At 43.0% G+C, this 15,899-nt stretch overlaps 1 protein-coding gene across 1 annotated transcript in view; it reads left to right on the forward strand.

Moving 5' to 3' along the window:
- Nucleotides 1-15,899, forward strand: part of GABBR2 (gamma-aminobutyric acid type B receptor subunit 2) — a 1,152,522-nt gene that overhangs the window by 510,631 nt on the left and 625,992 nt on the right. Inside the window, exon 5 of the mRNA XM_075314883.1 lies at nt 9,960-10,025. Within this exon, the coding sequence (XP_075170998.1) occupies nt 9,960-10,025 (66 nt within the window). The remainder of the gene's footprint in view (nt 1-9,959; nt 10,026-15,899) is intronic.

Below are 15,899 nucleotides of genomic sequence, written 5' to 3' on the forward strand. Positions count from 1 at the left end.
CTTTGTCATGGGTCACAGGAAATGGCCTTTTATTTGACCACATCTGAGGGACAGAGATCTGGCTGCTGTGTGTAGACGGTGTTGAGTAGGGTGTCCCTGGAAAAATGCAGGTTTGTGAGGAAAGTGCAGTCGGAGACATGATGTTGCCTTCATCCAACGTTGGTGCTATCGATGTCTGAGAGAGCTGTACACACTCACTTGTTTCCCCTTCCAAACCAACTGACGACTTACCAAGCAAACTGCCTGTTGCGGTTACAGTGGTGGAAGTTGTGCGTGGAAAACCAGGTGTGACAGCTGTCCCCACAGTCCTAGAAGATGAAGAGCGCGCGGATGCACTGGAAGGGGCAGGCCGTGGATGGTTCGCTCCGCTAGGCCGCATTGCAGCACGGTGAACTTCCCACTGGGACCTATGATATTTATTCATGTGACGATTCATGGAAGAAGTTGTCAAACTGCTGAGGTTTTGACCTCTACTAACAGAATCACGACAAATTTTACACATCACATAATTTGGGCGATCTTTTTCTATGTCAAAAAAGGACCAGGCTAGGCAAGGCTTAGAGGGCATGCGACCTGCTGAGCCCCCCCGACTAGTGCTCAGAGGCAGAGTGGTGGCTGATGATGCAGTTGTAGACGTGCTACCAGTGCTCCGACTCTGTACAGGAAGGCGCAAGGTAACTTCGTCGTCGGTTGCATCCTCCTCCACCGCCTCTGTTGACCTCCTTGAGTGCCTGACTGGGGGTTGACTGTAGGTGGGATCTAGAACTTCATCATCAATTGTTGTGTTTGCACTCCCCTCCCCCTCAGACCGAGCCTCTTCTTGCCCTGACCGAATATTTAAGTTGTCATCCCAATCTGGTATCTGCGTCTCATCGTCATCAGTATGTTCCTCATTGTCTATTACAACAGGTGTTTCAGTTTGTGAATAAGGGTCAACATTATGCTCAGAAACTTGGTCATCATGGCCTGAATCTGAGTCACAAAGGTTCTGGGCATCACTGCAGACCATTTCCTGGTCTGTACTCACTGTAGCTTGGGAGCAGACCTCTGATTCCCAGGCTATAGTGTGACTGAACAGCTCTACAGACTCAGCCATCTCAGTTCCACCATACTGTGCAGGGCGGATGGAGACTTCAAAGCTGGGAGAAAGCAACTGTGGTTGGGATGACAACTCAGAGGACTGGTGTTTTTTAGATGCGGTAGTTGAGGTGTTGGAGAGGACACTTGTTGGACCACTTGAGATCCATTCAAGCATTTTCTTTTTTTGGCCATCATCTACATTTGTTCCAGTTGTTCGTGTCCGTAAAAAAGGGAGCACATCGGATTGTCCACGGTAAGTAGTAGACATCTTACTTTTGCTGGTAGATGGTCTATCTTCAGCAGATGATAATGGAGCTTTGCCACCTTCCCCACGGACAAACCCTTTTTTTCCTTTTCCACCACGCCTCTTCCCCTTTCCACCAGCATCTGTCATTTTGCCACTCATGTTGATTGCGACAAGATTGTGCACTTAAAATGTGGTAGTAAAAATTGAGAGGTGGTGTAGCTTTATTATCAGCAGAATAATAAAGAATAAATATCCCTGACAATGCAACTACGGCCCTTAAACTGGCAGCATAAATTGCTAGTATAATGGCTTAGTAACAATGAGTTTGAGTGTGCAATGCAGGCAGAGGTGCTGCAAATATCTGTGCACTACTGGGACTATACAGAAGTCCAACAGCCACGTTTAGGATGCCACTAAGTTCACTGAGTGTTTGCTAGTATAATGGCTTAGTTATAATGAGTTTGAGTGTGCAATGCAGGCAGACATGCTGCAAATATCTTTGCACTACTGGGACTATACAGAAGTCCAATAGCCACGTTTAGGATGCCACTAAGTTCACTGAGTGTTTGCTAGTATAATGGCTTAGTTATAATGAGTTTGAGTGTGCAATGCAGGCAGACGTGCTGCAAATATCTGTGCACTACTGGGACTATACAGAAGTCCAATAGCCACGTTTAGGATGCCACTAAGTTCAATCAGTGTTTGCTAGTATAATGGCTTAGTTATAATGAGTTTGAGTGTGCAATGCAGGCAGACGTGCTGCAAATATCTGTGCACTACTGGGACTATACAGAAGTCCAATAGTCACGTTTAGGATGCCACTAAGTTCACTGAGGGTTTGCCAGTATAATGGCTAAGTTATAATGAGTTTGAGTGTGCAATGCAGGCAGAGGTGCTGCAAATATCTGTGCACTACTGGGACTATACAGAAGTCCAATAGCCACGTTTAGGATGCCACTAAGTTCACTCAGTGTTTGCTAGTATAATGGCTTAGTTATAATGAATTTGAGTGTGCAATGCAGGCAGACATGCTGCAAATATCTATGCACTACTGAGACTATACAGAAGTCCAATAGCCACGTTTAGGATGCCACTCAGTTCACTGAGTGTTTGCTAGTATAATGGCTTAGTTATAATGAGTTTGAGTGTGCAATGCAGGCAGAGGTGCTGCAAATATCTTTGCACTACTGGGACTATACAGAAGTCCAATAGCCACATTAAGGATGCCACTAAGTTCACTCAGTGTTTGCTAGTATAATGGCTTAGTTATGAGTTTGAGTGTGCAATGCAGCCAGACGTGCTGCAAATATCTTTGCACTACTGGGACTATACAGAAGTCCAGTAGCCACGTTTAGGATGCCACTAAGTTCAATCAGTGTTTGCTAGTATAATGGCTTAGTTATAATGAGTTTGAGTGTGCAATGCAGGCAGACGTGCTGCAAATATCTGTGCACTACTGGGACTATACAGAAGTTCAATAGCCACGTTTAGGATGCCACTAAGTTCACTCAGTGTTTGCTAGTATAATGGCTTAGTTATAATGAGTTTGAGTGTGCAATGCAGGCAGACGTGCTGCAAATATCTGTGCACTACTGGGACTATACAGAAGTCCAATAGCCACGTTTAGGATGCCACTAAGTTCGCAGAGTGTTTGCTAGTATAATGGCTTAGTTATAGTGAGTTTGAGTGTGCAATGCAGGCAGACGTGCTGCAAATATCTTTGCACTACTGGGACTATACAGAAGTCCAATAGCCACGTTTAGGATGCCACTAAGTTCACTCAGTGTTTGCTAGTATAATGGCTTAGTTATAATGAGTTTGAGTGTGCAATGCAGGCAGACGTGCTGCAAATATGTGTGCACTACTGGGACTATACAGAAGTCCAATAGCCACGTTTAGGATGCCACTAAGTTCAATCAGTGTTTGCTAGTATAATGGTTTAGTTATAATGAGTTTGAGTGTGCAATGCAGGCAGACGTGCTGCAAATATCTGTGCACTACTGGGACTATACAGAAGTTCAAGAGCCACGTTTAGGATGCCACTAAGTTCACTGAGTGTTTGCTAGTATAATGGCTTAGTTATAATGAGTTTGAGTGTGCAATGCAGGCAGACGTGCTGCAAATATCTGTGCACTACTGGGACTATACAGAAGTCCAATAGCCACGTTTAGGATGCCACTAAGTTCACAGAGTGTTTGCTAGTATAATGGCTTAGTTATAGTGAGTTTGAGTGTGCAATGCAGGCAGACGTGCTGCAAATATCTTTGCACTACTGGGACTATACAGAAGTCCAATAGCCACGTTTAGGATGCCACTAAGTTCACTCAGTGTTTGCTAGTATAATGGCTTAGTTATAATGAGTTTGAGTGTGCAATGCAGGCAGACGTGCTGCAAATATCTGTGCACTACTGGGACTATACAGAAGTCCAATAGCCACGTTTAGGATGCCACTAAGTTCAATCAGTGTTTGCTAGTATAATGGTTTAGTTATAATGAGTTTGAGTGTGCAATGCAGGCAGACGTGCTGCAAATATCTGTGCACTACTGGGACTATACAGAAGTCCAAGAGCCACGTTTAGGATGCCACTAAGTTCACTCAGTGTTTGCTAGTATAATGGCTTAGTTATAATGAGTTTGAGTGTGCAATGCAGGCAGACGTGCTGCAAATATCTTTGCACTACTGGGACTATACAGAAGTCCAATAGCCACGTTTAGGATGCCTTTAAGTTCACTGAGTGTTTGCTAGTATAATGGCTTAGTTATAATGAGTTTGAGTGTGCAATGCAGGCAGACGTGCTGCAAATATCTTTGCACTACTGGGACTATACAGAAGTCCAATAGCCACGTTTAGGATGCCACTAAGTTCACTCAGTGTTTGCTAGTATAATGGCTTAGTTATAATGAGTTTGAGTGTGCAATGCAGGCAGACGTGCTGCAAATATCTGTGCACTACTGGGACTATACAGAAGTCCAGTAGCCACGTTTAGGATGCCACTAAGTTCAATCAGTGTTTGCTAGTATAATGGCTTAGTTATAATGAGTTTGAGTGTGCAATGCAGGCAGACGTGCTGCAAATATCTGTGCACTACTGGGACTATACAGAAGTTCAATAGCCACGTTTAGGATGCCACTAAGTTCACTCATTGTTTGCTAGTATAATGGCTTAGTTATAATGAGTTTGAGTGTGCAATGCAGGCAGACGTGCTGCAAATATCTGTGCACTACTGGGACTATACAGAAGTCCAATAGCCACGTTTAGGATGCCACTAAGTTCACAGAGTGTTTGCTAGTGTAATGGCTTAGTTATAATGAGTTTGAGTGTGCAATGCAGGCAGACGTGCTGCAAATATCTTTGCACTACTGGGACTATACAGAAGTCCAATAGCCACGTTTAGGATGCCACTAAGTTCACTCAGTGTTTGCTAGTTTAATGGCTTAGTTATAATGAGTTTGAGTGTGCAATGCAGGCAGACGTGCTGCAAATATCTGTGCACTACTGGGACTATACAGAAGTCCAATAGCCACGTTTAGGATGCCACTAAGTTCAATCAGTGTTTGCTAGTATAATGGCTTAGTTATAATGAGTTTGAGTGTGCAATGCAGGCAGACGTGCTGCAAATATCTGTGCACTACTGGGACTATACAGAAGTCCAAGAGCCACGTTTAGGATGCCACTATGTTCACTGAGTGTTTGCTAGTATAATGGCTTAGTTATAATGAGTTTGAGTGTGCAATGCAGCCAAACGTGCTGCAAATATCTTTGCACTACTGGGTCTATACAGAAGTACAATAGCTACGTTTAGGATGCCACTAAGTTCACTCAGTGTTTGCTAGTATAATGGCTTAGTTATAATGAGTTTGAGTGTGCAATGCAGGCAGACGTGCTGCAAATATCTTTGCACTACTGGGACTATACAGAAGTCCAATAGCCACGTTTAGGATGCCTTTAAGTTCACTGAGTGTTTGCTAGTATAATGGCTTAGTTATAATGAGTTTGAGTGTGCAATGCAGGCAGACGTGCTGCAAATATCTTTGCACTACTGGGACTATACAGAAGTCCAATAGCCACGTTTAGGATGCCACTAAGTTCACTCAGTGTTTGCTAGTATAATGGCTTAGTTATAATGAGTTTGAGTGTGCAATGCAGCCAGACGTGCTGCAAATATCTTTGCACTACTGGGACTATACAGAAGTCCAATAGCCACGTTTAGGATGCCACTAAGTTCACTCAGTGTTTGCTAGTATAATGGCTTAGTTATAATGAGTTTGAGTGTGCAATGCAGGCAGACGTGCTGCAAATATCTGTGCACTACTGGGTTTATACAGAAGTCCAATAGCCACGTTTAGGATGCCACTCAGTTCACTGAGTGTTTGCTAGTATAATGGCTTAGTTATAATGAGTTTGAGTGTGCAATGCAGGCAAAGGTGCTGCAAATATCTTTGCACTACTGGGACTATACAGAAGTCCAATAGCCACGTTAAGGATGCCACTAAGTTCACTCAGTGTTTGCTAGTATAATGGCTTAGTTATGAGTTTGAGTGTGCAATGCAGCCAGACGTGCTGCAAATATATTTGCACTACTGGGACTATACAGAAGTCCAGTAGCCACGTTTAGGATGCCACTAAGTTCAATCAGTGTTTGCTAGTATAATGGCTTAGTTATAATGAGTTTGAGTGTGCAATGCAGGCAGACGTGCTGCAAATATCTTTGCACTACTGGGACTATACAGAAGTCCAATAGCCACGTTTAGGATGCCACTAAGTTCACTCAGTGTTTGCTAGTATAATGGCTTAGTTATAATGAGTTTGAGTGTGCAATGCAGGCAGACGTGCTGCAAATATCTGTGCACTACTGGGACTATACAGAAGTCCAATAGCCACGTTTAGGATGCCACTAAGTTCACTCCGTGTTTGCTAGTATAATGGCTTAGTTATAATGAGTTTGAGTGTGCAATGCAGGCAGACGTGCTGCAAATATCTGTGCACTACTGGGACTATACAGAAGTCCAATAGCCACGTTTAGGATGCCACTAAGTTCACTCAGTGTTTGCTAGTATAATGGCTTAGTTATAATGAGTTTGAGTGTGCAATGCAGGCAGAGGTGCTGCAAATATCTGTGCACTACTGGGACTATACAGAAGTCCAATAGCCACGTTTAGGATGCCACTAAGTTCACTGAATGTTTGCTAGTATAATGGCTTAGTTATAATGAGTTTGATTGTGCAATGCAGCCAGACGTGCTGCAAATATCTTTGCACTAGTGGGACGATACAGAAGTCTAATAGCCACGTTTAGGATGCCACTAAGTTCACTGAGTGTTTGCTAGTATAATGGCTTAGTTATAATGCGTTTGAGTGTGCAATGCAGGCAGACGTGCTGCAAATATCTTTGCACTACTGGGACTATACAGAAGTCCAATAGCCACGTTAAGCATGCCACTAAGTTTACTCAGTGTTTGCTAGTATAATGGCTTAGTTATGAGTTTGAGTGTGCAATGCAGCCAGACGTGCTGCAAATATCTTTGCACTACTGGGACTATACAGAAGTCCAGTAGCCACGTTTAGGATGCCATTAAGTTCACTTAGTGTTTACTAGTATAATGGCTTAGTTATAATGAGTTTGAGTGTGCAATGCAGGCAGAGGTGCTGCAAATATCTACTACTGGGACTATACAGAAGTCCAACAGCCACGTTTAGAATGCCACTAAGTTCACTCAGTGTTTGCTAGTATAATGGCTTAGTTATAATGAGTTTGAGTGTGCAATGCAGCCAGACGTGCTGCAAATATCTTTGCACTATCGGGACTATACAGAAGTCCAATAGCCACGTTTAGGATGCCACTAAGTTCACTGAGTGTTTGCTAGTATAATGGCTTAGTTATATTGAGTTTGAGTTTGCACAACAGGCAGACGTGCTGCAAATATCTGTGCACTACTGGGACTATACAGAAGTCCAATAGCCACGTTTAGGATGCCACTAAGTTCACTGAGTGTTTGCTAGTATAATGGCTTAGTTATAATGAGTTTGAGTGTGCACAACAGGCAGACGTGCTGCAAATATCTGTGCACTACTGGGACTATACAGAAGTCCAATAGCCACGTTTAGGATGCCACTAAGTTCACTCAGTGTTTGCTAGTATAATGGCTTAGTTATAATGAGTTTGAGTGTGCAATGCAGGCAGACGTGCTGCAAATATCTGTGCACTACTGGGACTATACAGAAGTCCAATAGCCACGTTTAGGATGCCACTAAGTTCACTGAGTGTTTGCTAGTATAATGGCTTAGTTATAATGAGTTTGAGTGTGCAATGCAGGCAGACGTGCTGCAAATATCTTTGCACTACTGGGACTATACAGAAGTCCAATAGCCACGTTTAGGATGCCACTAAGTTCACTCAGTGTTTGCTAGTATAATGGCTTATTTATAATGAGTTTGAGTGTGCAATGCAGGCAGACGTGCTGCAAATATCTTTGCACTACTGGGACTATACAGAAGTCCAATAGCCACGTTTAGGATGCCACTAAGTTCACTGAGTGTTTGCTAGTATAATGGCATTAGTTATAATGAGTTTGAGTGTGCAATGCAGGCAGACGTGCTGCAAATATCTGTGCACTACTGGGACTATACAGAAGTCCAATAGCCACGTTTAGGATGCCACTAAGTTCACTGAGTTTTTGCCAGTATAATGGCTTAGTTATAATGAGTTTGAGTGTGCAATTTAGGCAGACATGCTGCTAATATCTGTGCACTACTGGGACTATACAGAAGTCCAATAGCCACGTTTAGGATGCCACTAAGTTCACTCAGTGTTTGCTAGTATAATGGCTTAGTTATAATGAGTTTGAGTGTGCAATGCAGGCAGACGTGCTGCAAATATCTGTGCACTACTGGGACTATACAGAAGTCCAATAGCCACGTTTAGGATGCCACTAAGTTCACTGAGTGTTTGCTAGTATAATGGCTTAGTTATAATGAGTTTGAGTGTGCAATGCAGGCAGACGTGCTGCAAATATCTTTGCACTACTGGGACTATACAGAAGTCCAATAGCCACGTTTAGGATGCCACTAAGTTCACTCAGTGTTTGCTAGTATAATGGCTTATTTATAATGAGTTTGAGTGTGCAATGCAGGCAGACGTGCTGCAAATATCTTTGCACTACTGGGACTATACAGAAGTCCAATAGCCACGTTTAGGATGCCACTAAGTTCACTGAGTGTTTGCTAGTATAATGGCATTAGTTATAATGAGTTTGAGTGTGCAATGCAGGCAGACGTGCTGCAAATATCTGTGCACTACTGGGACTATACAGAAGTCCAATAGCCACGTTTAGGATGCCACTAAGTTCACTGAGTTTTTGCCAGTATAATGGCTTAGTTATAATGAGTTTGAGTGTGCAATTTAGGCAGACGTGCTGCAAATATCTTTGGAGTGTGCAAAGGGCAGGAGGGTACAGTGGCAGGGTTGTGGGTCTCTGGGTAGAGGAAAGGATGCCTGCCTTTCTATCCCTCCTAATGGGGAAATGAAGCGAGGAAATCCCTGACCTACACAGACGCTGTCATCTTGTGTAGCTATTAAACTCTATTTTCAGGACCTGTCACCTTTGGCTCTGACCCTGCCGGTATGAGCCCTCAAAAGGACTGATAGAAAGTGCTATCCCTATGCTGTCCAGCGCTGTGTATGGAGTGTATACAGCTGTATCGGCAATAGGAGCTGCGCCAGTGATGTCTGACACCAAGGACGCAGAAGGCAGATAATGGCATGCTGGAGGAAAATGTCCGGTTTTATAATGCAGGGACATGTGACATGGACATCCTATCACACATGCCGTTGCTTCTCTGGCTAAAAGTTAACTTAGCTGTGTGTGTGTCTGGGATTGGCTGAAATGCTGGCCCGCCCCACTACACGCGCGCGCTTAGGGAAGGAAGACAAGGGAAAAAAAAAAATGGTGATCGCCATTATCCATACAGCAGTGAACTGAATGCGCTGTTCCCGCACACTATACACTGAAATGTCACAGAGTGACTTACACTATTACAGCGGAAAGCCAGCTAGGAATTAGCTGGGTTTTTTGCTGCTAGAACCGTTCTCGAACGTTTCTAGAACTATCGAGCTTTTGCAAAAAAGCTCGAGTTCTAGTTCGATCTAGAACAGCCCCCAAAATCACTCGAGCCGCGAACTGGAGAACCACGTACCGCGAACCGCGCTCAACTCTAGTCATTATGCTATCAATTGGATTTGCGACGGACCACTAATTAACGCGACCCTGGGAACAAGGCCGCGCAGGCCGAAACGTTGTTTGGTCGTACTCACCTACTGTTTGGCTGTACTCACCTGTTTGGTTGTACTCACCTACTGTTTGGTTGTACTCACCTTCTGTTTGGTTGTACTCACCTACTGTTTGGTTGTACTAACCTACTGTTTGGCCGACCTGACCTGTTCCCAAATTCATTTATCCCTGATAAAATTCAGTATTAAATTTTCAGCTTAATTTTCACAACAAAGATGGTGCAGTGTTTGCCTATATTATAGACAGGTGATAGACATTTTTAAAGTTAAAAGTTTGATGTGAACATATCTACTGAAACATATTGAATCAAAAAGTCTTTCTTTGTCTTTCTTTCATTGTTATAGGGCAATGATGTACGGATAATCATCGGCCAGTTTGATGAGCATATGGCAGCAAAAGTCTTCTGTTGTGTAAGTAGAAATTATTAAAGTTTGAACTTAGAAAATACTAATGAATGAATCACATTTTTTAGCAGCTTTTCTCCAATATGAAACAATGAATAAAGCATGATGAGATTTTGGAACCGTACATCCCATTGAATAACGTATCTATGTTTCAAAAACCTAAAGTGGTTGTCTTACAATTATAAAACAAAAACAATGTTTTAGGTTATGTGCCCATGCTGCTTTTATGTGCTTCTTTTCTGCACATAAAAAAGCATTTTGTTGCTGGAAGAACGCACATTTTTTTTTAATGCAGTTGCATGCTTTTTTATATACATTTTTTTCCTGCTTCTTTTTGTGCTTTTTTTTTAGTCATGGTGATCATGGGGGTTCAGGTGCTGTACCTCCATGATTGCTGCCGGGTCTCCGTGCTCTCACTGCTAAGAATGGTTCCCACTCCATTCTCGGCAGTTTAACCCCCATAATGCTGCGATCAGTGCAATTACAGCATCTAAAAGGCAGGGAGAGCAATTGCTTACCTTTCCCTGATGATTGAGTCCCTGTAATGCGATCACAGGGACCCTATCGCTGCCATAGTAACCCTGAGTTATCACCATGACAACCCTGGGTTACTGAGCTATGGAGAACCTCACACACCATGCTATATGCATGGTGTGTGAGGTAAAGTTCTGCAATATAATCCACTGTAGTGATAAAGCATTGCAGTGGATTATAGAAACGCAGAAAAAAAGCCAGAAACAATTGACATGCTGCTTCCTTTTTCAGCAACAAAATCTGCAGGGAATAAAGAAGCAGCATGTGCACAGCAAGTCACATTGCTCTTAGACTTTGCTGGCGTACTTTTCCATTGCTTTTATTTATTAAAATAAGCAAGGCAAAATGCATGAAAAAATTGCAAAAAACATCACGTGTGCACATAGCCTTGGGTTGAATCTTTTTTGAAAATGCTTCTGAGGCTAGAAATGGCTGTCACTTACTTATTATGGTGCCCCCTAATGTTATTATAAGTGACACCTCTATTCTACTGATGATGCTGGGAGGCTAACCATAGGGAATTTCACATCTCTTCTTCTGCGTCCTTTTAATATTCAGATTGATCCCTCTTGTCTAAGGAGGAATACAAGTGCATTTATTAGGCAACTGCTTAAAATGACGTTTTCTAACTGCAAAATTAGTATAACCAATGACATAAATAATAAGCTATGATAACAAATTTAGTACCATGTGAAAATATTTCTGATAGTCAAGGTTCTGCAATTTTTAGTTTAAGTACACCTATTTAGTCCTGTAATACACTGTGTGCAGAATTCTTAGGCAAATGAGTATTTTGATCACATGATACTATTTATACATGATGTCCTTCTCCAAGCTGTATAGGCTTGAGAGCCAACTACCAATTAAGTAAATCAGGTGATGTGCATCTCTGTAATGAGGAGGGGTGTGGTGTAATGACATCAGTACCCTATATAAGGTGTGTTTAATTATTAGGCAACGTCCTTTCCTTTGTCAAAAGGGATCAGAAGAGATAATTGACGGGCTCTGAAAAGTGCAAAATTGTGAGATGTCTTGCAGAGGGATGCAGCAGTCTTGAAATTGCCAAACTTTTGAAGCGTGATCACCGAACAATCAAGCGTTTCATGGCAAATAGCCAACAGGGTCGCCAGAAGAGTGTTGGGCAAAAAGGGCGGAAAAATAACTGCCTATGAATTGAGGAAAATCAAGCGTGAAGCTGCCAAGATGCCATTTGCCCACCAGTTTGGCCATATTTCGGAGCTGCAACGTTACTGGATTATCAAAAAGCACAAGGTGTGCCATACTCAGGGACATGGCGAAGGTAAGGAAGGCTAAAAAAAGACCACCTTTGAACAAGAAACATAAGATAAAACGTCAAGACTGGGCCAAGAAATTTCTTAAGACTGATTTTTCAAAGGTTTTATGGACTGATAAAATGAGAGTGACTCTTGATGGGCCAGATGGATGGGCCAGAGGCTGGATCAGTAAAGGGCAGAGAGCTCCACTTCGACTCAGACGCCAACAAGGTGGAGGCGGGGTACTGGTATGGGCTGGTATCATCAAAGATGAACTTGTGGGACCTTTTCAGGTTGAGGATGGAGTGAAGCTCAACTCCCAGACATACTGCCAGTTTCTGGAAGACAACTTCTTCAAGCAGTGGTACAGGAAGAAGTCGGTATCGTTCAATAAAAACATGATTTTATATAGGACAATGCTCCATCACATGCATCCAACTACTCCACAGCGTGGTTGGCCAGTAAAGGTCTAAAAGATGAAAAAATAATGACATAGTCCCCTTGTTCACCTGATCTGAACCCCATAGAGAACCTGTGGTCCCTCATAAAATGTGAGATCTACAGGGAGGGAAAACAGTACACCTCTTGGAACAGTGTCTGGGAGGCTGTGGTGGCTGCTGCATGCAATGTTGATCGTAAACAGATCAAGCAACTGACAGAATCTATGGATGGTAGGCTGTTGAGTGTCATCATAAAGAAAGGTGGCTATATTGGTCATTAATTTTTTGGGTTTTGTTTTTGCATGTCAGAAATGTTTATTTCTAAATTTTGTGCAGTTATATTGGTTTACCTGGTGAAAATAAACAAGGGAGATGGGAATATCTTTGGTTTTTATTACGTTTCCTAATAATTCTGCACAGTAATAGTTAACTGCACAAACAGATATCCTCCTAAGATAGCCAAATCTAAAAAAAACCACTCCAACTTCCAAAAATATTAAGCTTTGATATTTATGAGTTTTTTGGGTTGATTGAGAACATAGTTGTTGATCAATAATAAAAAAAATCCTCTAAATACAACTTGCCTAATAATTCTGCCCACAGTGTACATATGTTCACTAAGGACCTAATTCATTATTGCATTTGTGCATGATTTTTTCTAGTGGTTGTTGATTTTTGCCTGTTTTTCTTTTGTACCTAAACTTAAATAAATGAATGTAATACATGGAAAAGCCATGTTAACCAGAGTAGGAGTCATTGTTTTAAATTGTTCTCTGTTTTGATTGCCTTACTGGGTCTTGAGTGAAGTCCCTTTTAAATATCAATATTCTGTTATGGTTGTTGTTAGGGGCGAGCTGATCAATCCTTAGAGAATCAAGTTTTAGTTGAATTTCCTGAAATTCACACTTTCATGCCAATTCAAACATTTTGAAATTCAATTTACAGCGTGCAATAATGAAAAAACCCTGCCCGGCACTATTTCCCACACCGCTGAAGCACCAGAGAGCAGGATAACATTATTTTTGCATTGCTGCTCAGGCCACCCCTAATGTCATGGACCTATGACATCTTATGGATATTTTGCTGTTATGGTCAGTTGCATCCTCTCTTTCTCCTGTAGAGTGTAAGCTCTTAGGGTCAGCAGGGTCCTCTCTCTTTCCTGTAACGTGTAAGCTCTTATAGACAGCGGGGTTCTCTCTTTTGTAGAGTGTAAGCTCTTATAGTTAGCAGGATTCTTTCTCTCTCCTGTAGCGTGTAAGCTCTTATAGATAATTAGGTAATTTCTGTCTCTTTCCTGTAGTATGTATGGTCTTTTGGTCAGAAGGGTCGATAGTGTGTTTCTCTCTTATAGTCAGCAGGTTTCGCTATCTCATGTAGAGTGTAAGCTCTTATACTCAGCACAGTTCACGCTATCCTCTACAGGGTAAGCCCTTACGGATAGTTGGGCTTTTTCTCATTCTCTCTATGTTTCTCCTGTAGCATGTAACCTCTTATGGTCGGCAGGATGGATATTGTGTTTCTCTCATAGTCAGCAGGGTCCGCTATCTCCTGTAGAATGTTAGCTTTTATGAATAGCGAGGTCTTCTCTCTATATATATTATCTCTCCTGTAGTATGCAAGCTCTTATAGTCAGCAGGGTTCTCTCTTTATCTCTCTCCTGTAGTATGTAAGCTTTTATGGTCAACAAGGTTCTCTCTCTTCTATAGTGCGTAAGCTCTTAGGATCACCGTGGTCGTCTCTCTCTGTCTTGTCTGTTAATTTTAAGGTTTTATGGTCAGAGGGATTCTCTCTGTTCTGTAGAGTATAAGCTGTTATGGACAATGGGCTTTTATTCCTCTCCTCTGTAGTATGTTAGCTTTTATGATCAGCCCAATACTCCCTCTCTCTTCTGTAGAGTGTAAGCTATTAGGCTCAGCAAGGTTCTCTGTCTTCTGCAGTGTGTAAGCTTTTATGCTTGGAGGGTTGCTATCTATCCCTCCTATTCCCCAAGTGTATTTTCTAAGCAAGTACAAGCTTTCCAGTATTGAGATTTGTGCAAATTCATGTGCCACAAATAAAATTTTTGAGGAAAATTTAGGGAAGTCAGTGAATAAAAAGATTTGTTCATCTCTAGTTGCTGTACTAAAACCATTAACTATTTTCAAATCTATGCAATGGTGTTCTTCCTTTTATTTGAGTGTAACTTCATTTTTAGGAGCATTACTCCTTACTCAGATCAAGTGCATCATTTTCTGATAAAGTGGTTATCCTAACATCCATGTTTCTTATCATACTACTCTCCACCCTACTGACTTCTAATTTGCTAATTTGCTGGGGAAACTCCCTTTGACTAAGGCCTCTGCCACACATCCGTGCCTCCGGCACGTGTTTGTCATTTTTTACACGTACCGGCGGCACGGAGACACTTTAACCAATGCTACCCTATTGTAGCAGGCACACACACGTAAAACCACACGGAACGTGTGTCCGTGTGCGTTTGTACGTGTGTGCGTTTTTGAAAGCGCTGACATGTCCGTTTTTTCACCGGCAGCACGGGTGTCACACGGCCCGCACCCGCACCACACGGGTGTAGTGTGGATGCGGTCCCGTGTGACACGCGCCAGAGAAAACACACATGTCATTGAAAAAAAAACAAAACATTAACTCACCTTCTACAGCCCTCCTGTCTCTGCCGCTGCTGCCTCTTGCTGCCGACCGCCGCTCATTAATCTCATAGAATATTCACTTCACTGCCTGGCAGCAGCAGCAGCGGGGAGACGGGAGGGCTGGAGCCCGAGGATCAGCACCACGGACAGCAGCGCGGGCAGCAGGAAGGACCAGGTGAGTATAATAATTACCGGTTCTACGTGTGCTATCGCGGATAGCACACGTAGAACACACGTGTCACGCACGTACCAGAGACACGTACTTACCTGCACGCAACACGCAGGGAAAATACGTGTCTCTCGGCACGTGCGTGAATTTCACGTGAGTGTGGCAGAGGCCTAAGGGTGCATGCCCATGGTCAGGAACCGCTGTGTCCTGGATGCGGCGGGTCATGATCTGCGGGGCTGTGAGTCTCCTCCGTAGGGAAAACTGAAGGGAGAGACTGCAGCTGCCTATGCCCACGATCAGGGTTCGGGCCGCTGCAGTCTCTCCCTTCAGTTCTCCCTATGGAGGACACTTGTGACACTGCAGCTAAGAATTTACATGCTTGCGGCTCAAAAAGACGCACCGCAGGTCAGTTTATGCTGTGGACCGCACACGCACAGTGGGTATGGGATTTCTAGAATTCCCATCCACTGTGCTTGTACTGTACATCTCAGCGTTTTGTACGCAGCTGAAACATGCTACATCCAAAATGCTGTGACCACTGATCATGGGCACGCAGCCTTATAGTTCAAGCCAACTCACTGCAAAAATACTCAGCAAGGGCTCAGCAGATGAAGGGAGAGGAGAGCAGAGGTGATTATCTCCGGTCTGCCTTAGCAGCTGACACAATGGGGGATCAGCAGTCACTTTATAAGCCAGTGACTGATGGAGATGAGAGGGCAAGCCCAGGAGCCATTCCTTGTAGTGAATTGGACTGGATAGCAGCTGTGGCCAGTCTCTTTGGCAACAATCAGTTAACTAAAAAACTCAAAAAATAACCT

The sequence above is a fragment of the Anomaloglossus baeobatrachus genome, chromosome 6, assembly GCF_048569485.1.
Source record: "Anomaloglossus baeobatrachus isolate aAnoBae1 chromosome 6, aAnoBae1.hap1, whole genome shotgun sequence".
Taxonomy (NCBI): Eukaryota; Metazoa; Chordata; class Amphibia; order Anura; family Aromobatidae; genus Anomaloglossus; species Anomaloglossus baeobatrachus.